Genomic DNA, 23,448 nt, shown 5'->3' on the forward strand with positions numbered 1-23,448 from the left:
GCAGCCATACCAGCCTTGCTCAGTCAGCTCAGCCAGGCCTCTCTTGAGGCCTGGCTCTCTGTCTGCCTGGCCCGGTCTGCCCTGCCCTGCCTTGCAGCAACAGAACCAGCCTTTCTGGAAAGCCAGCCAGCTCAGAATGCGAGCTGAGCAAGCCAGTGCAGCAGCAAGCCCAGACTAGGTTACCGCAGCCTTACTGTGCAGCCACAGCCACTCAGTCTAGACCAGCAGGAGCTGGCCAGGCTCCAACCCTTGCAGCGCAGCCTTAGGCCGGACAGTCCCCCTGCCTGCACTTTGTTGCCTTCCTGGCCTGTCTGCCTGCCTAGGCGCCTCGGTCTTCCTGTCTGTCTGCCTTGGCCTGCCAGTCTGAAACTGGTTTAGACTAACTGCGTGCTTGCCAGCTGCGCTGGCTTGCTGAGCTCGTATTCTGAGCTGGCTGGCTTGCCAGCAAGGCTGGTTCTGTTGCTGCAAGGCAGGGCGGGGCAGACCGGGCCAGACAGACAGAGAGCCAGGCCTCGAGAGAGGCCTGGCTGAGCTGACTGAGCAAGGCTGGTATGGCTACAATGGTTGACTGCAAGGGCTGATGTGCGCTGGCTTGGCAGCCTGACTTTCTACACTGGCTGACTGGCGGAGCTGGCTGGCTGCGTTGGCTGACTGGGCGGGCTTGCTGGCTAGCTGGCTTGCTGGACTCCCTGAGGGAAGCTTTGGGATGGATCTCTAGGGGCATCGGCTTGTGTTGAGCCTTCCAACGGCGTCTACCTTGATCTTCGTCCTAAGAAAGAAAGACAGAAAAAGAAACACACACACAAACTCAACTATGCAGCTTCCACATGAGGAAGGCAGGCAGGCACGCAGGCAGGCACAAGCTGCCTGCGTGCTTGCTTCGCCCTCCAGTTGCTGCTCCAGTTATTTGTTTTCCCTCAAACCCATCCTCAATGTGTTGGGTGAGGTTGAGCTCTGTCCAGCACAGGACGGGACGGAAACCAGCTTGGTCTTTAGTCAGCTTGGTGTCTATGAGTGGTATGAGGCGTTGGAGTAGCAGCCTCTCTTGTAGGTGATGCAGAGGAGGGAAATGGGTCGGTAGCTCTTTGAGGATGATGGGTCTTTGCCAGGTTTGGGGATTGCAACCACTTTGGCTTTTCTCCAGACAGAAGGGATGGTTTTCTGTGCCATGCATGTGTTCAGCATCCCCACGAGCCAGGTCTTTGCGTTAGGTTCCAGGTGCTGTATAATTTCTGCCAGTATGTCATCAATCCCTGCTGCTTTTCCGGGTTTCAACTTTCCCATTGCAGTTTTGAGTTCTTCTAGGTCGAAGGGTTTGGTTTGAGGGCTGGCTGATTGTGGTTGGTCTGATACCACTGTGCGATGGTATTCTCCTGTGGGTCGTGGCGGTGTTGGTTACGACTGTTGGCCACCAGTTGTGATGCAACAGAGTTCGCTGTGACCGTTGTGAATTATGGGTGGCTCCCTGAGGTCCTTGATCGCCATTGGGTCCAACAGTGGTCATTGAAGCGTGCACACACATGCACACATGCACCTACACACACAGGGGCACATGCGTATGCACACCTGGACCTTTAAATGAACAACAACACAAAAACTAAGGCACTGGTGTCGGACTTCTGGTTTACCGGAACGGGGTTCAACTCCCTGCAGTGCCCTGCTCAATGTGTTGTATTTCATTCATTGGTCCATGGTCTCAGGTCATTGAGCGGCGCGCTATAGTGTGCGATTCTTCATCATTGTTGAGGATTTTTTAAAGGTGAAAATCAAGGAAAAGCAAAAGGCTATAGTCCATGGTCACGGACCGCATACTGGTCAAGGTCATTTATACTGGTGAAGATCATTTACTAGTCTTCTAAAGGTCATTTATACTGGTGAAGATCATTTACTAGTCTTCTAAAGGTCATTTATACTGGTCAAGGTCAATTACTAGTCTCATGAAGGTAATTTATACTGGTCACAGTCATATACTGGTCACGGTCATTTCTACTGGTGAAGGTCATTTATACTGGTCAAGGTCATTTGTACTTGTCAAGGTCATTTATACTGGTCAAGGTCATTTACTAGTCTTATTGAAGGTAATTTATACTGCTCAAGGTCATTGATATTGGTCAAGGTCATTAAGTGGCACGCTATAGTGCGCGATTCTTCATCATTGTTGAGGATTTGAAAAAAGGTTAAATTGCAGAAAAGCGAAAGGCTAAAGTCCATGGTCACGGAGGGCATACTATAGTATGTTGTTTTTCTTTTTTTTGGTGGTGTGCGGGCTCCATCCAATAACTACACCAGTTGTGATGCAATAGAGTTTGCTGTGACCGTTGTGAATTATGGGTGGTGTGGTCTTTGCCAAGACGGTGGATTGTGGCCCATGCCTTCCTGCTGTTATTTGTCATGTTGGTGTTCTCTATATCTTTTCGTCCTGGGCATGACGTTAAACTGTTCCGTTCGAGAGGACCGGCGACCCTCGAATGTAAACAGGTGTTGGGACAGGGTCAGGTGTTGTCTTGATGCATCCTATGATGATGCCATAGGTGTCATTTAGGGCTGTGTCGACCAATTTGGTGTGACGGGATAGGCTTGTAGGTGCATCACGTCTTTCTTATACCTGTGGTGTGCGGGCTCCATCCAATACCTACACTAGTTGTGATGCAACAGAATTTGCTGTGACCGTTGTGAATTATGGGTGGTGTGGTCTTTGCCAAGACGGTGGATTGTGGCCCATGCCTTCCTGCTGTTATTTGTCATTTGTCATTATGGTGTTCTCTATATCTTTTCGTCCTTGGCATGACGTTAAACTGTTCCGTTTAAGAGGACCGGCGACCCTCGAATGTAAACAGCCACGAAAGGAAACTGTGTGTGTGAGGTGTTCTCTATCATTTCATTCCAGACTTCACTGTCTATCTCCTGTGTTTTCCATTCATCTTGAGCGTTACACAGTCGTCTGATGTGCGGGGGGAGGTGCCGGCTAGCGCATAAAGGCACGGACGGGACAGGTGTTTTCTTGACCCATCCCGTGATGATGCGACAGGTGTCATTTAGGGCTGTGTCGACCAATTTGGTGTGACGTGATCGGCTCCAGCTTGAGCAGGAATACTCTGCTGTAGAGAAAGACAGGGCCATGGCAGTTGCACGGATTGTTTGTGGGTCTGCGCCCCACTTGGGAGTTCACTAGTTTTCACAGGATGTTATTGTGGGTGTTGACCGTGGCTTTTGTGTTCTCCAGGTGTTTTTTTGAAGAAGAGTGTCCTGTCCAGTGTAACTCCAAGATACATGGGGTGGGTATGGTTGGAGAGTTTGTGACCATCCCAAGTGACGCTCAGTTCTTTTCTCGCGTCTCGGTTCCTCAGGTGGAAGCTGCATAGTTGGGTTTGTGTGTCTTTCTTTTTCTGTCTTTCTTTCTTAGGACGGAGATCAAGGTAGACGCCATAGGAAGGCTCAACACTAGCCGATGCCCCTAGAGATCCATCCCAAAGCTTCCCTCAGGGAGCACAGCAAGCCAGCTAGCCAGCAAGCCTGCCCAGTCAGCCAACGCAGCCAGTCAGCTCCGCCAGTCAGCCAGTGTAGAAAGTCAGGCTGCCAAGCCAGAGCATATCAGCCCTTGCAGTCAGCCATTGCAGCCATACCAGCCTTGCTCAGTCAGCTCAGCCAGGCCTCTCTTGAGGCCTGGCTCTCTGTCTGCCTGGCCCGGTCTGCCCTGCCCTGCCTTGCAGCAACAGAACCAGCCTTTCTGGAAAGCCAGCCAGCTCAGAATGCGAGCTGAGCAAGCCAGTGCAGCAGCAAGCCCAGACTAGGTTACCGCAGCCTTACTGTGCAGCCACAGCCACTCAGTCTAGACCAGCAGGAGCTGGCCAGGCTCCAACCCTTGCAGCGCAGCCTTAGGCCGGACAGTCCCCCTGCCTGCACTTTGTTGCCTTCCTGGCCTGTCTGCCTGCCTAGGCGCCTCGGTCTTCCTGTCTGTCTGCCTTGGCCTGCCAGTCTGAAACTGGTTTAGACTAACTGCGTGCTTGCCAGCTGCGCTGGCTTGCTGAGCTCGTATTCTGAGCTGGCTGGCTTGCCAGCAAGGCTGGTTCTGTTGCTGCAAGGCAGGGCGGGGCAGACCGGGCCAGACAGACAGAGAGCCAGGCCTCGAGAGAGGCCTGGCTGAGCTGACTGAGCAAGGCTGGTATGGCTACAATGGTTGACTGCAAGGGCTGATGTGCGCTGGCTTGGCAGCCTGACTTTCTACACTGGCTGACTGGCGGAGCTGGCTGGCTGCGTTGGCTGACTGGGCGGGCTTGCTGGCTAGCTGGCTTGCTGGACTCCCTGAGGGAAGCTTTGGGATGGATCTCTAGGGGCATCGGCTTGTGTTGAGCCTTCCAACGGCGTCTACCTTGATCTTCGTCCTAAGAAAGAAAGACAGAAAAAGAAACACACACACAAACTCAACTATGCAGCTTCCACATGAGGAAGGCAGGCAGGCACGCAGGCAGGCACAAGCTGCCTGCGTGCTTGCTTCGCCCTCCAGTTGCTGCTCCAGTTATTTGTTTTCCCTCAAACCCATCCTCAATGTGTTGGGTGAGGTTGAGCTCTGTCCAGCACAGGACGGGACGGAAACCAGCTTGGTCTTTAGTCAGCTTGGTGTCTATGAGTGGTATGAGGCGTTGGAGTAGCAGCCTCTCTTGTAGGTGATGCAGAGGAGGGAAATGGGTCGGTAGCTCTTTGAGGATGATGGGTCTTTGCCAGGTTTGGGGATTGCAACCACTTTGGCTTTTCTCCAGACAGAAGGGATGGTTTTCTGTGCCATGCATGTGTTCAGCATCCCCACGAGCCAGGTCTTTGCGTTAGGTTCCAGGTGCTGTATAATTTCTGCCAGTATGTCATCAATCCCTGCTGCTTTTCCGGGTTTCAACTTTCCCATTGCAGTTTTGAGTTCTTCTAGGTCGAAGGGTTTGGTTTGAGGGCTGGCTGATTGTGGTTGGTCTGATACCACTGTGCGATGGTATTCTCCTGTGGGTCGTGGCGGTGTTGGTTACGACTGTTGGCCACCAGTTGTGATGCAACAGAGTTCGCTGTGACCGTTGTGAATTATGGGTGGCTCCCTGAGGTCCTTGATCGCCATTGGGTCCAACAGTGGTCATTGAAGCGTGCACACACATGCACACATGCACCTACACACACAGGGGCACATGCGTATGCACACCTGGACCTTTAAATGAACAACAACACAAAAACTAAGGCACTGGTGTCGGACTTCTGGTTTACCGGAACGGGGTTCAACTCCCTGCAGTGCCCTGCTCAATGTGTTGTATTTCATTCATTGGTCCATGGTCTCAGGTCATTGAGCGGCGCGCTATAGTGTGCGATTCTTCATCATTGTTGAGGATTTTTTAAAGGTGAAAATCAAGGAAAAGCAAAAGGCTATAGTCCATGGTCACGGACCGCATACTGGTCAAGGTCATTTATACTGGTGAAGATCATTTACTAGTCTTCTAAAGGTCATTTATACTGGTGAAGATCATTTACTAGTCTTCTAAAGGTCATTTATACTGGTCAAGGTCAATTACTAGTCTCATGAAGGTAATTTATACTGGTCACAGTCATATACTGGTCACGGTCATTTCTACTGGTGAAGGTCATTTATACTGGTCAAGGTCATTTGTACTTGTCAAGGTCATTTATACTGGTCAAGGTCATTTACTAGTCTTATTGAAGGTAATTTATACTGCTCAAGGTCATTGATATTGGTCAAGGTCATTAAGTGGCACGCTATAGTGCGCGATTCTTCATCATTGTTGAGGATTTGAAAAAAGGTTAAATTGCAGAAAAGCGAAAGGCTAAAGTCCATGGTCACGGAGGGCATACTATAGTATGTTGTTTTTCTTTTTTTTGGTGGTGTGCGGGCTCCATCCAATAACTACACCAGTTGTGATGCAATAGAGTTTGCTGTGACCGTTGTGAATTATGGGTGGTGTGGTCTTTGCCAAGACGGTGGATTGTGGCCCATGCCTTCCTGCTGTTATTTGTCATGTTGGTGTTCTCTATATCTTTTCGTCCTGGGCATGACGTTAAACTGTTCCGTTCGAGAGGACCGGCGACCCTCGAATGTAAACAGGTGTTGGGACAGGGTCAGGTGTTGTCTTGATGCATCCTATGATGATGCCACAGGTGTCATTTAGGGCTGTGTCGACCAATTTGGTGTGACGGGATAGGCTTGTAGGTGCATCACGTCTTTCTTATACCTGTGGTGTGCGGGCTCCATCCAATACCTACACTAGTTGTGATGCAACAGAATTTGCTGTGACCGTTGTGAATTATGGGTGGTGTGGTCTTTGCCAAGACGGTGGATTGTGGCCCATGCCTTCCTGCTGTTATTTGTCATTTGTCATTATGGTGTTCTCTATATCTTTTCGTCCTGGGCATGACGTTAAACTGTTCCGTTTAAGAGGACCGGCGACCCTCGAATGTAAACAGCCACGAAAGGAAACTGTGTGTGTGAGGTGTTCTCTATCATTTCATTCCAGACTTCACTGTCTATCTCCTGTGTTTTCCATTCATCTTGAGCGTTACACAGTCGTCTGATGTGCGGGGGGAGGTGCCGGCTAGCGCATAAAGGCACGGACGGGACAGGTGTTTTCTTGACCCATCCCGTGATGATGCGACAGGTGTCATTTAGGGCTGTGTCGACCAATTTGGTGTGACGTGATCGGCTCCAGCTTGAGCAGGAATACTCTGCTGTAGAGAAAGACAGGGCCATGGCAGTTGCACGGATTGTTTGTGGGTCTGCGCCCCACTTGGGAGTTCACTAGTTTTCACAGGATGTTATTGTGGGTGTTGACCGTGGCTTTTGTGTTCTCCAGGTGTTTTTTTGAAGAAGAGTGTCCTGTCCAGTGTAACTCCAAGATACATGGGGTGGGTATGGTTGGAGAGTTTGTGACCATCCCAAGTGACGCTCAGTTCTTTTCTCGCGTCTCGGTTCCTCAGGTGGAAGCTGCATAGTTGGGTTTGTGTGTCTTTCTTTTTCTGTCTTTCTTTCTTAGGACGGAGATCAAGGTAGACGCCATAGGAAGGCTCAACACTAGCCGATGCCCCTAGAGATCCATCCCAAAGCTTCCCTCAGGGAGCACAGCAAGCCAGCTAGCCAGCAAGCCTGCCCAGTCAGCCAACGCAGCCAGTCAGCTCCGCCAGTCAGCCAGTGTAGAAAGTCAGGCTGCCAAGCCAGAGCATATCAGCCCTTGCAGTCAGCCATTGCAGCCATACCAGCCTTGCTCAGTCAGCTCAGCCAGGCCTCTCTTGAGGCCTGGCTCTCTGTCTGCCTGGCCCGGTCTGCCCTGCCCTGCCTTGCAGCAACAGAACCAGCCTTTCTGGAAAGCCAGCCAGCTCAGAATGCGAGCTGAGCAAGCCAGTGCAGCAGCAAGCCCAGACTAGGTTACCGCAGCCTTACTGTGCAGCCACAGCCACTCAGTCTAGACCAGCAGGAGCTGGCCAGGCTCCAACCCTTGCAGCGCAGCCTTAGGCCGGACAGTCCCCCTGCCTGCACTTTGTTGCCTTCCTGGCCTGTCTGCCTGCCTAGGCGCCTCGGTCTTCCTGTCTGTCTGCCTTGGCCTGCCAGTCTGAAACTGGTTTAGACTAACTGCGTGCTTGCCAGCTGCGCTGGCTTGCTGAGCTCGTATTCTGAGCTGGCTGGCTTGCCAGCAAGGCTGGTTCTGTTGCTGCAAGGCAGGGCGGGGCAGACCGGGCCAGGCAGACAGAGAGCCAGGCCTCGAGAGAGGCCTGGCTGAGCTGACTGAGCAAGGCTGGTATGGCTACAATGGTTGACTGCAAGGGCTGATGTGCGCTGGCTTGGCAGCCTGACTTTCTACACTGGCTGACTGGCGGAGCTGGCTGGCTGCGTTGGCTGACTGGGCGGGCTTGCTGGCTAGCTGGCTTGCTGGACTCCCTGAGGGAAGCTTTGGGATGGATCTCTAGGGGCATCGGCTTGTGTTGAGCCTTCCAACGGCGTCTACCTTGATCTTCGTCCTAAGAAAGAAAGACAGAAAAAGAAACACACACACAAACTCAACTATGCAGCTTCCACATGAGGAAGGCAGGCAGGCACGCAGGCAGGCACAAGCTGCCTGCGTGCTTGCTTCGCCCTCCAGTTGCTGCTCCAGTTATTTGTTTTCCCTCAAACCCATCCTCAATGTGTTGGGTGAGGTTGAGCTCTGTCCAGCACAGGACGGGACGGAAACCAGCTTGGTCTTTAGTCAGCTTGGTGTCTATGAGTGGTATGAGGCGTTGGAGTAGCAGCCTCTCTTGTAGGTGATGCAGAGGAGGGAAATGGGTCGGTAGCTCTTTGAGGATGATGGGTCTTTGCCAGGTTTGGGGATTGCAACCACTTTGGCTTTTCTCCAGACAGAAGGGATGGTTTTCTGTGCCATGCATGTGTTCAGCATCCCCACGAGCCAGGTCTTTGCGTTAGGTTCCAGGTGCTGTATAATTTCTGCCAGTATGTCATCAATCCCTGCTGCTTTTCCGGGTTTCAACTTTCCCATTGCAGTTTTGAGTTCTTCTAGGTCGAAGGGTTTGGTTTGAGGGCTGGCTGATTGTGGTTGGTCTGATACCACTGTGCGATGGTATTCTCCTGTGGGTCGTGGCGGTGTTGGTTACGACTGTTGGCCACCAGTTGTGATGCAACAGAGTTCGCTGTGACCGTTGTGAATTATGGGTGGCTCCCTGAGGTCCTTGATCGCCATTGGGTCCAACAGTGGTCATTGAAGCGTGCACACACATGCACACATGCACCTACACACACAGGGGCACATGCGTATGCACACCTGGACCTTTAAATGAACAACAACACAAAAACTAAGGCACTGGTGTCGGACTTCTGGTTTACCGGAACGGGGTTCAACTCCCTGCAGTGCCCTGCTCAATGTGTTGTATTTCATTCATTGGTCCATGGTCTCAGGTCATTGAGCGGCACGCTATAGTGTGCGATTCTTCATCATTGTTGAGGATTTTTTAAAGGTGAAAATCAAGGAAAAGCAAAAGGCTATAGTCCATGGTCACGGACCGCATACTGGTCAAGGTCATTTATACTGGTGAAGATCATTTACTAGTCTTCTAAAGGTCATTTATACTGGTGAAGATCATTTACTAGTCTTCTAAAGGTCATTTATACTGGTCAAGGTCAATTACTAGTCTCATGAAGGTAATTTATACTGGTCACAGTCATATACTGGTCACGGTCATTTCTACTGGTGAAGGTCATTTATACTGGTCAAGGTCATTTGTACTTGTCAAGGTCATTTATACTGGTCAAGGTCATTTACTAGTCTTATTGAAGGTAATTTATACTGCTCAAGGTCATTGATATTGGTCAAGGTCATTAAGTGGCACGCTATAGTGCGCGATTCTTCATCATTGTTGAGGATTTGAAAAAAGGTTAAATTGCAGAAAAGCGAAAGGCTAAAGTCCATGGTCACGGAGGGCATACTATAGTATGTTGTTTTTCTTTTTTTTGGTGGTGTGCGGGCTCCATCCAATAACTACACCAGTTGTGATGCAATAGAGTTTGCTGTGACCGTTGTGAATTATGGGTGGTGTGGTCTTTGCCAAGACGGTGGATTGTGGCCCATGCCTTCCTGCTGTTATTTGTCATGTTGGTGTTCTCTATATCTTTTCGTCCTGGGCATGACGTTAAACTGTTCCGTTCGAGAGGACCGGCGACCCTCGAATGTAAACAGGTGTTGGGACAGGGTCAGGTGTTGTCTTGATGCATCCTATGATGATGCCACAGGTGTCATTTAGGGCTGTGTCGACCAATTTGGTGTGACGGGATAGGCTTGTAGGTGCATCACGTCTTTCTTATACCTGTGGTGTGCAGGCTCCATCCAATACCTACACTAGTTGTGATGCAACAGAATTTGCTGTGACCGTTGTGAATTATGGGTGGTGTGGTCTTTGCCAAGACGGTGGATTGTGGCCCATGCCTTCCTGCTGTTATTTGTCATTTGTCATTATGGTGTTCTCTATATCTTTTCGTCCTGGGCATGACGTTAAACTGTTCCGTTTGAGAGGACCGGCGACCCTCGAATGTAAACAGCCACGAAAGGAAACTGTGTGTGTGAGGTGTTCTCTATCATTTCATTCCAGACTTCACTGTCTATCTCCTGTGTTTTCCATTCATCTTGAGCGTTACACAGTCGTCTGATGTGCGGGGGGAGGTGCCGGCTAGCGCATAAAGGCACGGACGGGACAGGTGTTTTCTTGACCCATCCCGTGATGATGCGACAGGTGTCATTTAGGGCTGTGTCGACCAATTTGGTGTGACGTGATCGGCTCCAGCTTGAGCAGGAATACTCTGCTGTAGAGAAAGACAGGGCCATGGCAGTTGCACGGATTGTTTGTGGGTCTGCGCCCCACTTGGGAGTTCACTAGTTTTCACAGGATGTTATTGTGGGTGTTGACCGTGGCTTTTGTGTTCTCCAGGTGTTTTTTTGAAGAAGAGTGTCCTGTCCAGTGTAACTCCAAGATACATGGGGTGGGTATGGTTGGAGAGTTTGTGACCATCCCAAGTGACGCTCAGTTCTTTTCTCGCGTCTCGGTTCCTCAGGTGGAAGCTGCATAGTTGGGTTTGTGTGTCTTTCTTTTTCTGTCTTTCTTTCTTAGGACGGAGATCAAGGTAGACGCCATAGGAAGGCTCAACACTAGCCGATGCCCCTAGAGATCCATCCCAAAGCTTCCCTCAGGGAGCACAGCAAGCCAGCTAGCCAGCAAGCCTGCCCAGTCAGCCAACGCAGCCAGTCAGCTCCGCCAGTCAGCCAGTGTAGAAAGTCAGGCTGCCAAGCCAGAGCATATCAGCCCTTGCAGTCAGCCATTGCAGCCATACCAGCCTTGCTCAGTCAGCTCAGCCAGGCCTCTCTTGAGGCCTGGCTCTCTGTCTGCCTGGCCCGGTCTGCCCTGCCCTGCCTTGCAGCAACAGAACCAGCCTTTCTGGAAAGCCAGCCAGCTCAGAATGCGAGCTGAGCAAGCCAGTGCAGCAGCAAGCCCAGACTAGGTTACCGCAGCCTTACTGTGCAGCCACAGCCACTCAGTCTAGACCAGCAGGAGCTGGCCAGGCTCCAACCCTTGCAGCGCAGCCTTAGGCCGGACAGTCCCCCTGCCTGCACTTTGTTGCCTTCCTGGCCTGTCTGCCTGCCTAGGCGCCTCGGTCTTCCTGTCTGTCTGCCTTGGCCTGCCAGTCTGAAACTGGTTTAGACTAACTGCGTGCTTGCCAGCTGCGCTGGCTTGCTGAGCTCGTATTCTGAGCTGGCTGGCTTGCCAGCAAGGCTGGTTCTGTTGCTGCAAGGCAGGGCGGGGCAGACCGGGCCAGGCAGACAGAGAGCCAGGCCTCGAGAGAGGCCTGGCTGAGCTGACTGAGCAAGGCTGGTATGGCTACAATGGTTGACTGCAAGGGCTGATGTGCGCTGGCTTGGCAGCCTGACTTTCTACACTGGCTGACTGGCGGAGCTGGCTGGCTGCGTTGGCTGACTGGGCGGGCTTGCTGGCTAGCTGGCTTGCTGGACTCCCTGAGGGAAGCTTTGGGATGGATCTCTAGGGGCATCGGCTTGTGTTGAGCCTTCCAACGGCGTCTACCTTGATCTTCGTCCTAAGACACACACACACAAACTCAACTATGCAGCTTCCACATGAGGAAGGCAGGCAGGCACGCAGGCAGGCACAAGCTGCCTGCGTGCTTGCTTCGCCCTCCAGTTGCTGCTCCAGTTATTTGTTTTCCCTCAAACCCATCCTCAATGTGTTGGGTGAGGTTGAGCTCTGTCCAGCACAGGACGGGACGGAAACCAGCTTGGTCTTTAGTCAGCTTGGTGTCTATGAGTGGTATGAGGCGTTGGAGTAGCAGCCTCTCTTGTAGGTGATGCAGAGGAGGGAAATGGGTCGGTAGCTCTTTGAGGATGATGGGTCTTTGCCAGGTTTGGGGATTGCAACCACTTTGGCTTTTCTCCAGACAGAAGGGATGGTTTTCTGTGCCATGCATGTGTTCAGCATCCCCACGAGCCAGGTCTTTGCGTTAGGTTCCAGGTGCTGTATAATTTCTGCCAGTATGTCATCAATCCCTGCTGCTTTTCCGGGTTTCAACTTTCCCATTGCAGTTTTGAGTTCTTCTAGGTCGAAGGGTTTGGTTTGAGGGCTGGCTGATTGTGGTTGGTCTGATACCACTGTGCGATGGTATTCTCCTGTGGGTCGTGGCGGTGTTGGTTACGACTGTTGGCCACCAGTTGTGATGCAACAGAGTTCGCTGTGACCGTTGTGAATTATGGGTGGCTCCCTGAGGTCCTTGATCGCCATTGGGTCCAACAGTGGTCATTGAAGCGTGCACACACATGCACACATGCACCTACACACACAGGGGCACATGCGTATGCACACCTGGACCTTTAAATGAACAACAACACAAAAACTAAGGCACTGGTGTCGGACTTCTGGTTTACCGGAACGGGGTTCAACTCCCTGCAGTGCCCTGCTCAATGTGTTGTATTTCATTCATTGGTCCATGGTCTCAGGTCATTGAGCGGCACGCTATAGTGTGCGATTCTTCATCATTGTTGAGGATTTTTTAAAGGTGAAAATCAAGGAAAAGCAAAAGGCTATAGTCCATGGTCACGGACCGCATACTGGTCAAGGTCATTTATACTGGTGAAGATCATTTACTAGTCTTCTAAAGGTCATTTATACTGGTGAAGATCATTTACTAGTCTTCTAAAGGTCATTTATACTGGTCAAGGTCATTTACTAGTCTCATGAAGGTAATTTATACTGGTCAGTCATATACTGGTCACGGTCATTTATACTGGTCAAGGTCATTTGTACTTGTCAAGGTCATTTATACTGGTCAAGGTCATTTACTAGTCTTATTGAAGGTCATTTATACTGCTCAAGGTTATTGATCAATATCAATGACCTTGATGACCCCAAGGTCATTAAGTGGCATGCTATAGTGCGCGATTCTTCATCATTGTTCACGATTTGAAAAAAGGTTAAATCGCGGAAAAGCGAAAGGCTATAGTCCATAGTCTCGGAGGGCATACAAAAATGTGTGGTGCTATACAGGCCGTTCTGGAAAATTTGGGACAGAGGTTCATCGTTGGCATCCAGGGAGTGCGTGTGCAAAATTTGGCATCGACCGGGTTAATGGTGCTGGAGATTAGCTGTTAACAAACTGACGGACACACACACACACACACACACTCACTCAGAGTGCAAAACATACTCTATCCCCATGGCTTTGGCCTGGTGCCATACCGTTATTAATTATTGCCTACAATGTCAATTGTGAAATTACTTTACCGTTGCAATGCAAAATTTACATTTCAACGAATGGACCTCGTAAAACAAAACAAAAACCAAGGCACTGGTTGTGGTACTTCTGGTTTACCGGAATGGGGTTCAACTCCCTGCAGTGCTCTGCTCAATTTGTTGTATTTACATGGTTCATTTTTATTTTCTGCTCATTGTGTTGCCTTTTCATAGATGATAACCCCCAGGTTCTTTAATGTGTTTGCACTCCCTACAGTTAGGTTACCAAGTCTATTTATTTATTATTTCTGTTCACTAGAACTAGAACCAATTACCAAAGTAGGCTTTCTAATGACACAACTCGCCTTTGTTTTTATGTGTAGCAAAAACGTTCTTTTTATTTACGCCAAAGAGTAGAGGCTGGTCTGCATTCATGCGAGCGGGGAAGTTTAGAGTAACATAGCTCTAAATGAAACGCATTAGAGCTATGGACCAGAGCTAGTAGTCATAGCACTTCATGGTATATGCATAGTTTATATAGTTTCATTATAGATATATTAAACAGAGAGGACTGGAGTCAATTGGGTTATATTATGTTTAACACTAATTTGAAGCTGTCAAAATCTGACAGACTTCTGGCGGCCATGGCCACGCCCACCTTTTGGTAACGCCCACTTTCGGCCAAGCCCACAAAAAGGACCCCCCATGTCATTTGCCAGGCAGGCTCCACTCTCAGACAGATATTTGGCTCTGTCTTATGAGCTAATTTAGAACTTCCTGTCTGAGAGCTAGCTAATTTAAGACATCCGGTTGCCTTCAGAATAAAATAAGGTTATTTAATTCGTTAATTAAATAATTGTCAATGCCCCAAGGCACAGCACTTTTTTGAGCGTTGACCTCAGTAGAAGGTCTGCTGCCGTGAATTTTACACCTCTCCCACTTAGCGGAGAGTGGGGTGTGGTACAGGACATCTCCCCGAACGCGTGGGTATACTGCATCTACAAGTAGTACAAGATAAATTGAAACCATTGACACCTACTTCGATGGTTCAGTTGTCATCTATGCCGGGGAATTTAGCAGCTCTCATTCAAGCGTTTTTTCAAAATCCAGGTCACACATTTGATTGCAAAACAATCTGTGGTGTCACTCAACAACTAGTGAATAGCATCTTACTTGGCCTTAGGAATGCACAATGACCCATTAGATTTTATACACAAACTAGTAGTTTGGTTGAGTATGTGTGGTGTCCACACAGTTGTTCAAGCAAAACATACAGACATCTGTACATTCTGTGCCTGGACAGTTGAAAGCAATTAACAGAACAATAACGGAGGACAATTTGGAAGAAGATGATGATGATGTGGTTTTATGCAATGAAAGTCTAAATGACAATATGTGTGAAGCTATACCATTACCAATTCTAACATTTCTACAACAGACATCTGCTATCAAAAAATGTCACACACGGCTTGAAGAAGCAGCAGCGCAGGACTCAACATTTAGACGGAAACTTGAGAAATTCAATCTAGCCAACACATCAGTGTCATTAGTGTCTCAGAAATGTTCTAGGACAGAAGTATGCACCATATTAAATAGATTTGTAGAATACACACTTCGGTCTCCTTTCCTTGGAGATGACCTGCTTTGCCTGAAAAGTCTTAGTCTGTATAGTTGTACTCAATGTGGTGACAAGGCCTTACCATCTACAAAGAACATGTCACAATTCATAGTGCAGCCACTTGACGTGTCACAAAAAGGCATCTTAGACACTATTGCACAAATATTACCTGCTCAATCTGAACAATGTGAAACATGTCAGCAGGAAAAGAGCTTATCAACATATGAAGTAATTAACAGCCCACAGACCTTACTTCTCCTGTTAAGAGCTGGCACAAAAATTCCAAAAACGTTCAATTTATCCTGTCTGTACCACCAAAATGAGTATGCTTTGACCAGTATGTGTGTATTTTTCGACAGGCCACCATATGCGTCATTGTACATCCTTAAAGATCATAAATGGCATATCTGGACAAATGAATCGAATGACACAGCAGGCTATACCTTTGAGCTGATGCAAAGAACATCCGCTCGACAGCACACAAAGACAGTAGTCACAAGTAGTTTCTATGTCGTGTCATACGAGAAAATAAACAGTCGAGAAATAATCAAGTTTCGTCAGGACAAACAAATGCATAAATGCACAGACAGATGCAATCAACGCACACAAGTGACACCCATTCCAAAGCTAGAGGTAACTCCTTGACCTGACTTAGCTTGCGTAGAGAAAGTGATTTCATGTCAATGCCCCAAGGCACAGCACTTTTTTGAGCGTTGACCCCAGTAGAAGGTCTGCTGCTGTGAATTTTACACCTCTCTCGCTTAGCGGAGAGTGGGGTGTGGTAGAGGACATCTCCCCGAACACGTGGGTATGTCCAGATAGTTGCCTCGCGGAGGCCTCTTTGTCCAGTGTCCATTCTGGGTCCGGAAACGGTACTTTTTGTCAGCATTGACCCCAGTAGAAGGTCTGCTGCTGTGAATTTTACACCTCTCCCGCTTAGCGGAGAGTGTGGTGTGGTAGAGGACATCTCCCCGAACGCGTGGGTATGTCCAGATAGTTGCCTCGCGGAGGCCTCTTTGTCCAGTGTCCATTCTGGGTCCGGAAACGGTACTTTTTTCAGCGTTGACCACAGTAGAAGGTCTGCTGCTGTGAATTTTACACCTCTCCCGCTTAGCGGAGAGTGGGGTGTGGTACAGGACATCTCCCCGAACGCGTGGGTATGTCCAGATAGTTGCCTCGCGGAGCCGTCTTTTGTCCAGTGTCCATTCTGGGTCCGGAAACGGTACTTTTTGTCAGCCTTGACCCCAGTAGAAGGTCTGCTGCTGTGAATTTTACACCTCTCCCGCTTAGCGGAGAGTGTGGTGTGGTAGAGGACATCTCCCCGAACGTGTGGGTATGTCCAGATAGTTGCCTCGCGGAGGCCTCTTTGTCCAGTGTCCATTCTGGGTCCGGAAACGGTACTTTTTGTCAGCATTGACCCCAGTAGAAGGTCTGCTGCTGTGAATTTTACACCTCTCCCGCTTAGCGGAGAGTGGGGTGTGGTACAGGACATCTCCCCGAACGCGTGGGTATGTCCAGATAGTTGCCTCGCGGAGCCGTCTTTTGTCCAGTGTCCATTCTGGGTCCGGAAACGGTACTTTTTGTCAGCCTTGACCCCAGTAGAAGGTCTGCTGCTGTGAATTTTACACCTCTCCCGCTTAGCGGAGAGTGTGGTGTGGTAGAGGACATCTCCCCGAACGTGTGGGTATGTCCAGATAGTTGCCTCGCGGAGGCCTCTTTGTCCAGTGTCCATTCTGGGTCCGGAAACGGTACTTTTTGTCAGCATTGACCCCAGTAGAAGGTCTGCTGCTGTGAATTTTACACCTCTCCCGCTTAGCGGAGAGTGTGGTGTGGTAGAGGACATCTCCCCGAACGTGTGGGTATGTCCAGATAGTTGCCTCGCGGAGGCCTCTTTGTCCAGTGTCCATTCTGGGTCCGGAAACGGTACTTTTTTCAGCGTTGACCACAGTAGAAGGTCTGCTGCTGTGAATTTTACACCTCTCCCGCTTAGCGGAGAGTGGGGTGTGGTACAGGACATCTCCCCGAACGCGTGGGTATGTCCAGATAGTTGCCTCGCGGAGCCGTCTTTTGTCCAGTGTCCATTCTGGGTCCGGAAACGGTACTTTTTGTCAGCCTTGACCCCAGTAGAAGGTCTGCTGCTGTGAATTTTACACCTCTCCCGCTTAGCGGAGAGTGTGGTGTGGTAGAGGACATCTCCCCGAACGTGTGGGTATGTCCAGATAGTTGCCTCGCGGAGGCCTCTTTGTCCAGTGTCCATTCTGGGTCCGGAAACGGTACTTTTTGTCAGCATTGACCCCAGTAGAAGGTCTGCTGCTGTGAATTTTACACCTCTCCCGCTTAGCGGAGAGTGTGGTGTGGTAGAGGACATCTCCCCGAACGTGTGGGTATGTCCAGATAGTTGCCTCGCGGAGGCCTCTTTGTCCAGTGTCCATTCTGGGTCCGGAAACGGTACTTTTTGTCAGCATTGACCCCAGTAGAAGGTCTGCTGCTGTGAATTTTACACCTCTCCCGCTTAGCGGAGAGTGGGGTGTGGTACAGGACATCTCCCCGAACGCGTGGGTATGTCCAGATAGTTGCCTCGCGGAGCCGTCTTTTGTCCAGTGTCCATTCTGGGTCCGGAAACGGTACTTTTTGTCAGCATTGACCCCAGTAGGTCTGCTGCTGTGAATTTTACACCTCTCCCGCTTAGCGGAGAGTGTGGTGTGGTACAGGACATCTCCCCGAACGCGTGGGTATGTCCAGATAGTTGCCTCGCGGAGCCGTCTTTTGTCCAGTGTCCATTCTGGGTCCGGAAACGGTACTTTTTGTCAGCCTTGACCCCAGTAGAAGGTCTGCTGCTGTGAATTTTACACCTCTCCCGCTTAGCGGAGAGTGTGGTGTGGTAGAGGACATCTCCCCGAACGTGTGGGTATGTCCAGATAGTTGCCTCGCGGAGGCCTCTTTGTCCAGTGTCCATTCTGGGTCCGGAAACGGTACTTTTTGTCAGCATTGACCCCAGTAGAAGGTCTGCTGCTGTGAATTTTACACCTCTCCCGCTTAGCGGAGAGTGTGGTGTGGTAGAGGACATCTCCCCGAACGTGTGGGTATGTCCAGATAGTTGCCTCGCGGAGGCCTCTTTGTCCAGTGTCCATTCTGGGTCCGGAAACGGTACTTTTTGTCAGCATTGACCCCAGTAGAAGGTCTGCTGCTGTGAATTTTACACCTCTCCCGCTTAGCGGAGAGTGGGGTGTGGTACAGGACATCTCCCCGAACGCGTGGGTATGTCCAGATAGTTGCCTCGCGGAGCCGTCTTTTGTCCAGTGTCCATTCTGGGTCCGGAAACGGTACTTTTTGTCAGCCTTGACCCCAGTAGAAGGTCTGCTGCTGTGAATTTTACACCTCTCCCGCTTAGCGGAGAGTGTGGTGTGGTAGAGGACATCTCCCCGAACGTGTGGGTATGTCCAGATAGTTGCCTCGCGGAGGCCTCTTTGTCCAGTGTCCATTCTGGGTCCGGAAACGGTACTTTTTGTCAGCATTGACCCCAGTAGAAGGTCTGCTGCTGTGAATTTTACACCTCTCCCGCTTAGCGGAGAGTGTGGTGTGGTAGAGGACATCTCCCCGAACGTGTGGGTATGTCCAGATAGTTGCCTCGCGGAGGCCTCTTTGTCCAGTGTCCATTCTGGGTCCGGAAACGGTACTTTTTTCAGCGTTGACCACAGTAGAAGGTCTGCTGCTGTGAATTTTACACCTCTCCCGCTTAGCGGAGAGTGGGGTGTGGTACAGGACATCTCCCCGAACGCGTGGGTATGTCCAGATAGTTGCCTCGCGGAGCCGTCTTTTGTCCAGTGTCCATTCTGGGTCCGGAAACGGTACTTTTTGTCAGCCTTGACCCCAGTAGAAGGTCTGCTACTGTGAATTTTACACCTCTCCCGCTTAGCGGAGAGTGGGGTGTGGTATAGGACATCTCCCCGAACGCGTGGGTATGTCCAGATAGTTGCCTTGCGGAGCCGTCTTTTGTCCAGTGTCCACTTTATAAAGTCCATGCACTCCAGTGAATAGCATTTATCCATTTAGATAACTTTATTATTATTATTATTATAAGGATTTAATTACTTATTCTTACACATAAACATAATGTGTGTCTTATAGCATCATATAGCATCATTTAAATGCTTAATTTGTAGTTTTAATGTGCAAATTAAACTTTTTTTCAATACTCTAGAGGGTACTCTTATTTTGAAGAGATCGTCCACCGGAAGTCTTAAATTAGCTCACTAGATTAGCTCACTAGACGCTGCCGTTTTGCTGTGAGTGAAATGGATGTCTTTCTTCACTTCAGTTCCACTCATTTAACAACAACACAATGACTCTCTGATTGAACACCCAAACAAGCATCCTTTCTCATAACGACGAGAAGACTCTTCAAGTTACGAACATGACAAATGGTAGGGTTTCCATTCTGTGACTAAAACGAGACGTTTTTAGGGACCAGAGAGACTTCCTAGCTTGGCTAGCATTAGCTCTCTAGGCTAGCTGTAGACGTGGCTCGTTGAAAGGCCCACACAGTGTTGAATGTTGATGTAAACTAGTGTTCACTACTTATAAAAAACTTGTTTTAAAACGTTAACAGCAGCCAGGGGGTTTTAATTGAAACGAGGCCACTACAGCTGTAATTTGGTGTGAGTGTACATCGGTTGTGTCAGTGTGTGACCTGGTCTTTGTGTTTGTCTGTTGTTAACTTTTATACAAGAGTGTTCTTTCCTCATGAAAATGACAGCTATATGTTTCAAACAGAGAACTTAAACCAGCTCTGTTTCGGCCCTGCATGCATGTGTTTGTCTCCTGATCAGAAGGCAGTCTGTTCTGACCTATAGAGGGATCGATGTAGCCCTCCAAGCAGAACCCAAATGCTACTGAAGTTTCTGACTTTTGTTCGACCCAGTGCATTGGGTCCTGTTCCACGTCGTCCATGCCACCTGATTAAAACATTTACTGGCTCATGTTTACATGTTTACCGCCTCCCCGCGCTCTTTGACGATATTCTTCAGTATGAGGCTTTCTGAATATGTAAAGTATAAGTACACATACATGCCGCTGCGAATATCTCCTGTGGCGCGGAAGCCGTTAAGTATTTTTAATATATGTTTGCCCGATTTGGAAGCTTGGATTCTTCTTTTCCTTCCTTGTTTATTGACACCTCATTGTACCGCCTATCTGGCTAGCTAGTGGCGCTATAGCTATGACAGAGCAGATCAGAGGCAGGGACGTAGCCTCACAAGCCAACCGCACACCGGGAGGCGGTACAATAAACGGTAAACAAACAAGAAGAAATAAAGCGACCAAATCGGTCAAACAAAGATTAAAAATACTTAACGGCTTCCGCGCCACAGGAGATATTCGCAGCTGGATGTATAGCTACTTAAAGTTACCGAATTCAGAATAACTCAAGGAAAATAATGGCGTCACATGCCGCGGGTCCTATTTTAGAGAGAATCTCCATTTCCGCATATAGGAATTTCCATACGAAAATACAGTAGTGAGCAGGGACCCAACGTAAAACTCAACAAAATATCAAAAAAGTTTTACGTAGGGTCCCGAAAGGGGCTAGGATCGATGTAGCCCTACAAGCAGAACCCAATGCTACTGAAATTTCTGACATTTTTTAGACCCAGAGCATTGGGTCCTATTCCACCTCCACCCTGCCACCGGGTACGCACACATATATAAACGTAACAAACAACTTCGGATAAGTCCTTCTGCGCTCTTTCAGGACTTTTTTTCATGTGGTCGCTTTGATTCTTCTCTTCCTTCCTTGTTTATTGACACCTCATTGTACCGCCTATCTGGCTAGCTAGTGGCGCTATAGCTATGACAGAGCAGATCAGAGGCAGGGACGTAGCCGGCACAAGCCAACCGCACACCGGGAGGCGGTACAATAAACGGTAAACAAACAAGAAGAAATAAAGCGACCAAATCGGTCAAACAAAGATTAAAAATACTTAACGGCTTCCGCGCCACAGGAGATATTCGCAGCGGAATGTATAGGTACTTATAGTTCACGAATTCAGAAGCCCTCAAAGGAAAACAGGCCGTCAAACGGCGCAGATACGATGTTACGGAGCATATTTATGCCCGCGTTCCAAAATTCCCATACGAAAATATAGTTATGAACAGGGACCCTACATAAAACTCATCCAAATTTCAGAAAAGCTTTATGGAGCGTTCCGAGAGGGGCTAGGATCGATGTAGAGTTATACAAGCCGATCATAAAACCTCTTTTGAGTTACTCACACATTAAAAACAATAAGCTGTGTTTAATATAATATATTAAATAACCCTGTGGTGGTGCCCCACCGTTAAATGCATATAGGTCTTCTTTTGTTTTTTTACTTGGTCCCCCCTGTTCACAATACAGTGCCAACACAAGATGCACATGTTTGCCCAGTAACTTTCTTATCTATAAAATATTAGTCAAAACTAGGGTCTGCCCCAAATAAAGAAAAGGTAAACAATAAGGGGGGGGGGGGGGCTAGTTTTGACTGTAATTTTGAATATATAAGCAAGTTACTGTGGGCTCAAGTTTAAGCAAACATGTGCATCTTGTGTGTCGGCATAGCTACTGTATTTGTATTGTGAATTTGTTAGCATCTCGAAACGCCTTTTATTGCCAGATAGGCAGTGCCTGAGTCAAGCAGAACAAACATAATGCAGATAGACCTCATGTACATAATCAGTCAGTGATTATTTATGCAAGGGGGGGAGGTGTTTCAGTAATTATTCACTTTAATATTATAACAGCATGCATATTTGCAAACATGTTTGCCCTTTCTGTTTGTGGCTTGTGCATTTGATCTATACTGTGTGTGAATTGTTATTGAACTATATTTTCATATAGTCATAGGCGAACAATGTCTTAATTGTTCATTTTAAACGCTGTAGCACTTATTATTATGTATTCATGTTTACTTGCCACTAACTACGGTACTGCATTATCCCAACACCTTTCTTTCCTAGTATACTCTTTCGATGGCATCCTGGTGTTCGGGCTGCTTTTCATCTGCACGTGTGCATACCTCAAGAAGGTCCCACGGCTGAACAGTTGGCTGCTTTCGGAGAAGAAAGGGGTATGGGGCGTCTTCTACAAAGGTAAGCATGATAATGGGACTTGCATGTATATCAATGATTTCAACACAGAATTATATACCCAAAACACTTCACACACTGCACTTAATGCTTTAAAACCGATGTCCAATATGTCCTCATTACCTAGTAAAATGGACCAATATGTCCTCATTACCTAGTAAAATGGACTTAATGCTTTAAAACCGATGTCCAATATGTCCTCATTACAAAAAGGTCTGGACTTACCTAGTTGTTGTGTCATATAATAAGCTATCACAAGGGGGCGCTATATGAGAGGAATGTATTAAACCTGCTTCACACTTGGTATAACTGAGTTTTAAGGGGACTGCGGATAATGTTATTTGTAATCATTAGGATGACAACGTTTGGACCCCAAATGGGTCTTCATCAGCTCATAGTAGACCAGTCAATCATTGCAGACAGTTGTAAATAAAAAATAAATCCATGTTTGTTTGTTTTTTTAGATGCGTGTGTAATATTTCTTGTTAGCCATTGCTAATCCACCGTTAATTTATGTCGCAGCAGTTGTTTTTTATCATTATCTTTGGCCTGGAGTTTCCATCGTGCTTTGCAGAGCATATCAAGTTCAACTCCATTGTTTTACCAAATTTGGTAAAACAAATTTCCACCATTGTAAATGCGCAACAGAACATTGTCCGCGCCCCTAGCGGCCAGGGTTCACTTGCGAAATACCCGGTAGTCACACTTCTTGGAAACGGAACCGGAACCGGCTCCGGGTCGGTTCGGACCGATCGGGTATTTTTGGATCTCGGGCTTACCCGAAAGACCTCTAGTCTAGAGTAAGCCAAATGCATTATGTTGTGCAGGTGAATAAGTCCCTGTAACATTCTTCTAGAATAAGTCCCTGTAACATTCTTCTGTTATCTGTTCTGTTCTCTTGTCTCTAGTCCCTGTAACATTCTTTATTTCTTCTATTATCTGTTCTGTTCTCTTGCTCTCAGCTGCAGTGATCGGGACACGGCTCCACTTTGCTGTGGCGCTGTCCTGCGCGGCCATGGGATTCTACCTAGTCCTGCTGAAGTGACACCACACTGCCTGGCCTATGGGATTCATGGGGTGACTGGACTGGACCATAATAAGGGCCGGTGGATGGACTGAGCTGAGCATCATCATCCTCTCTCCACACGGGACCCATTTCATTAAAAGACCAGTTGTTGCTGCCCCGCCCCTCGGATGGATGAAGGACTTTCCGTTTGCTCTCACCACGCACGGGGCAAAGCCAGATTCTTCTCCTGATCCAACTCCTCCTCCTCCATCAGGTCATTGTTTGTACCTCTCCTCTGTCTCGCTCGGCATGTTCATAGCCCTCTCTCGTTGACCTTCCTCTCTCTCCAGCTTGGCGGAAGTCTCCTCCAGTTTGTCCTCCGCGGGGGGGGGGGGGGGTCGTTGGTCTTGAAGTCGTGGGCCGTGTTGGGCGTGCCAAAGTACTGCTG

At 48.7% G+C, this 23,448-nt stretch overlaps 1 protein-coding gene across 1 annotated transcript; it reads left to right on the plus strand.

Annotated features, from left to right (window-relative positions):
• Positions 1-19,158: 19,158 nt before the first annotated feature.
• tmem167b (transmembrane protein 167B) lies at positions 19,159-23,290 on the plus strand. The gene is made up of 3 exons (XM_083772357.1): positions 19,159-19,296; positions 21,866-21,997; positions 22,957-23,290. The coding sequence occupies exons 1-3, from the start codon at positions 19,287-19,289 to the stop codon at positions 23,037-23,039; spliced, it is 225 nt and encodes a 74-aa protein (XP_083628483.1). The 5' UTR covers positions 19,159-19,286; the 3' UTR covers positions 23,040-23,290.
• The last annotated feature ends 158 nt before the right edge of the window (positions 23,291-23,448 follow it).

Source organism: Protomyctophum parallelum (genome assembly GCF_964188405.1).
Source record: "Protomyctophum parallelum genome assembly, chromosome: 8".
Lineage (NCBI taxonomy): Eukaryota > Metazoa > Chordata > Actinopteri > Myctophiformes > Myctophidae > Protomyctophum > Protomyctophum parallelum.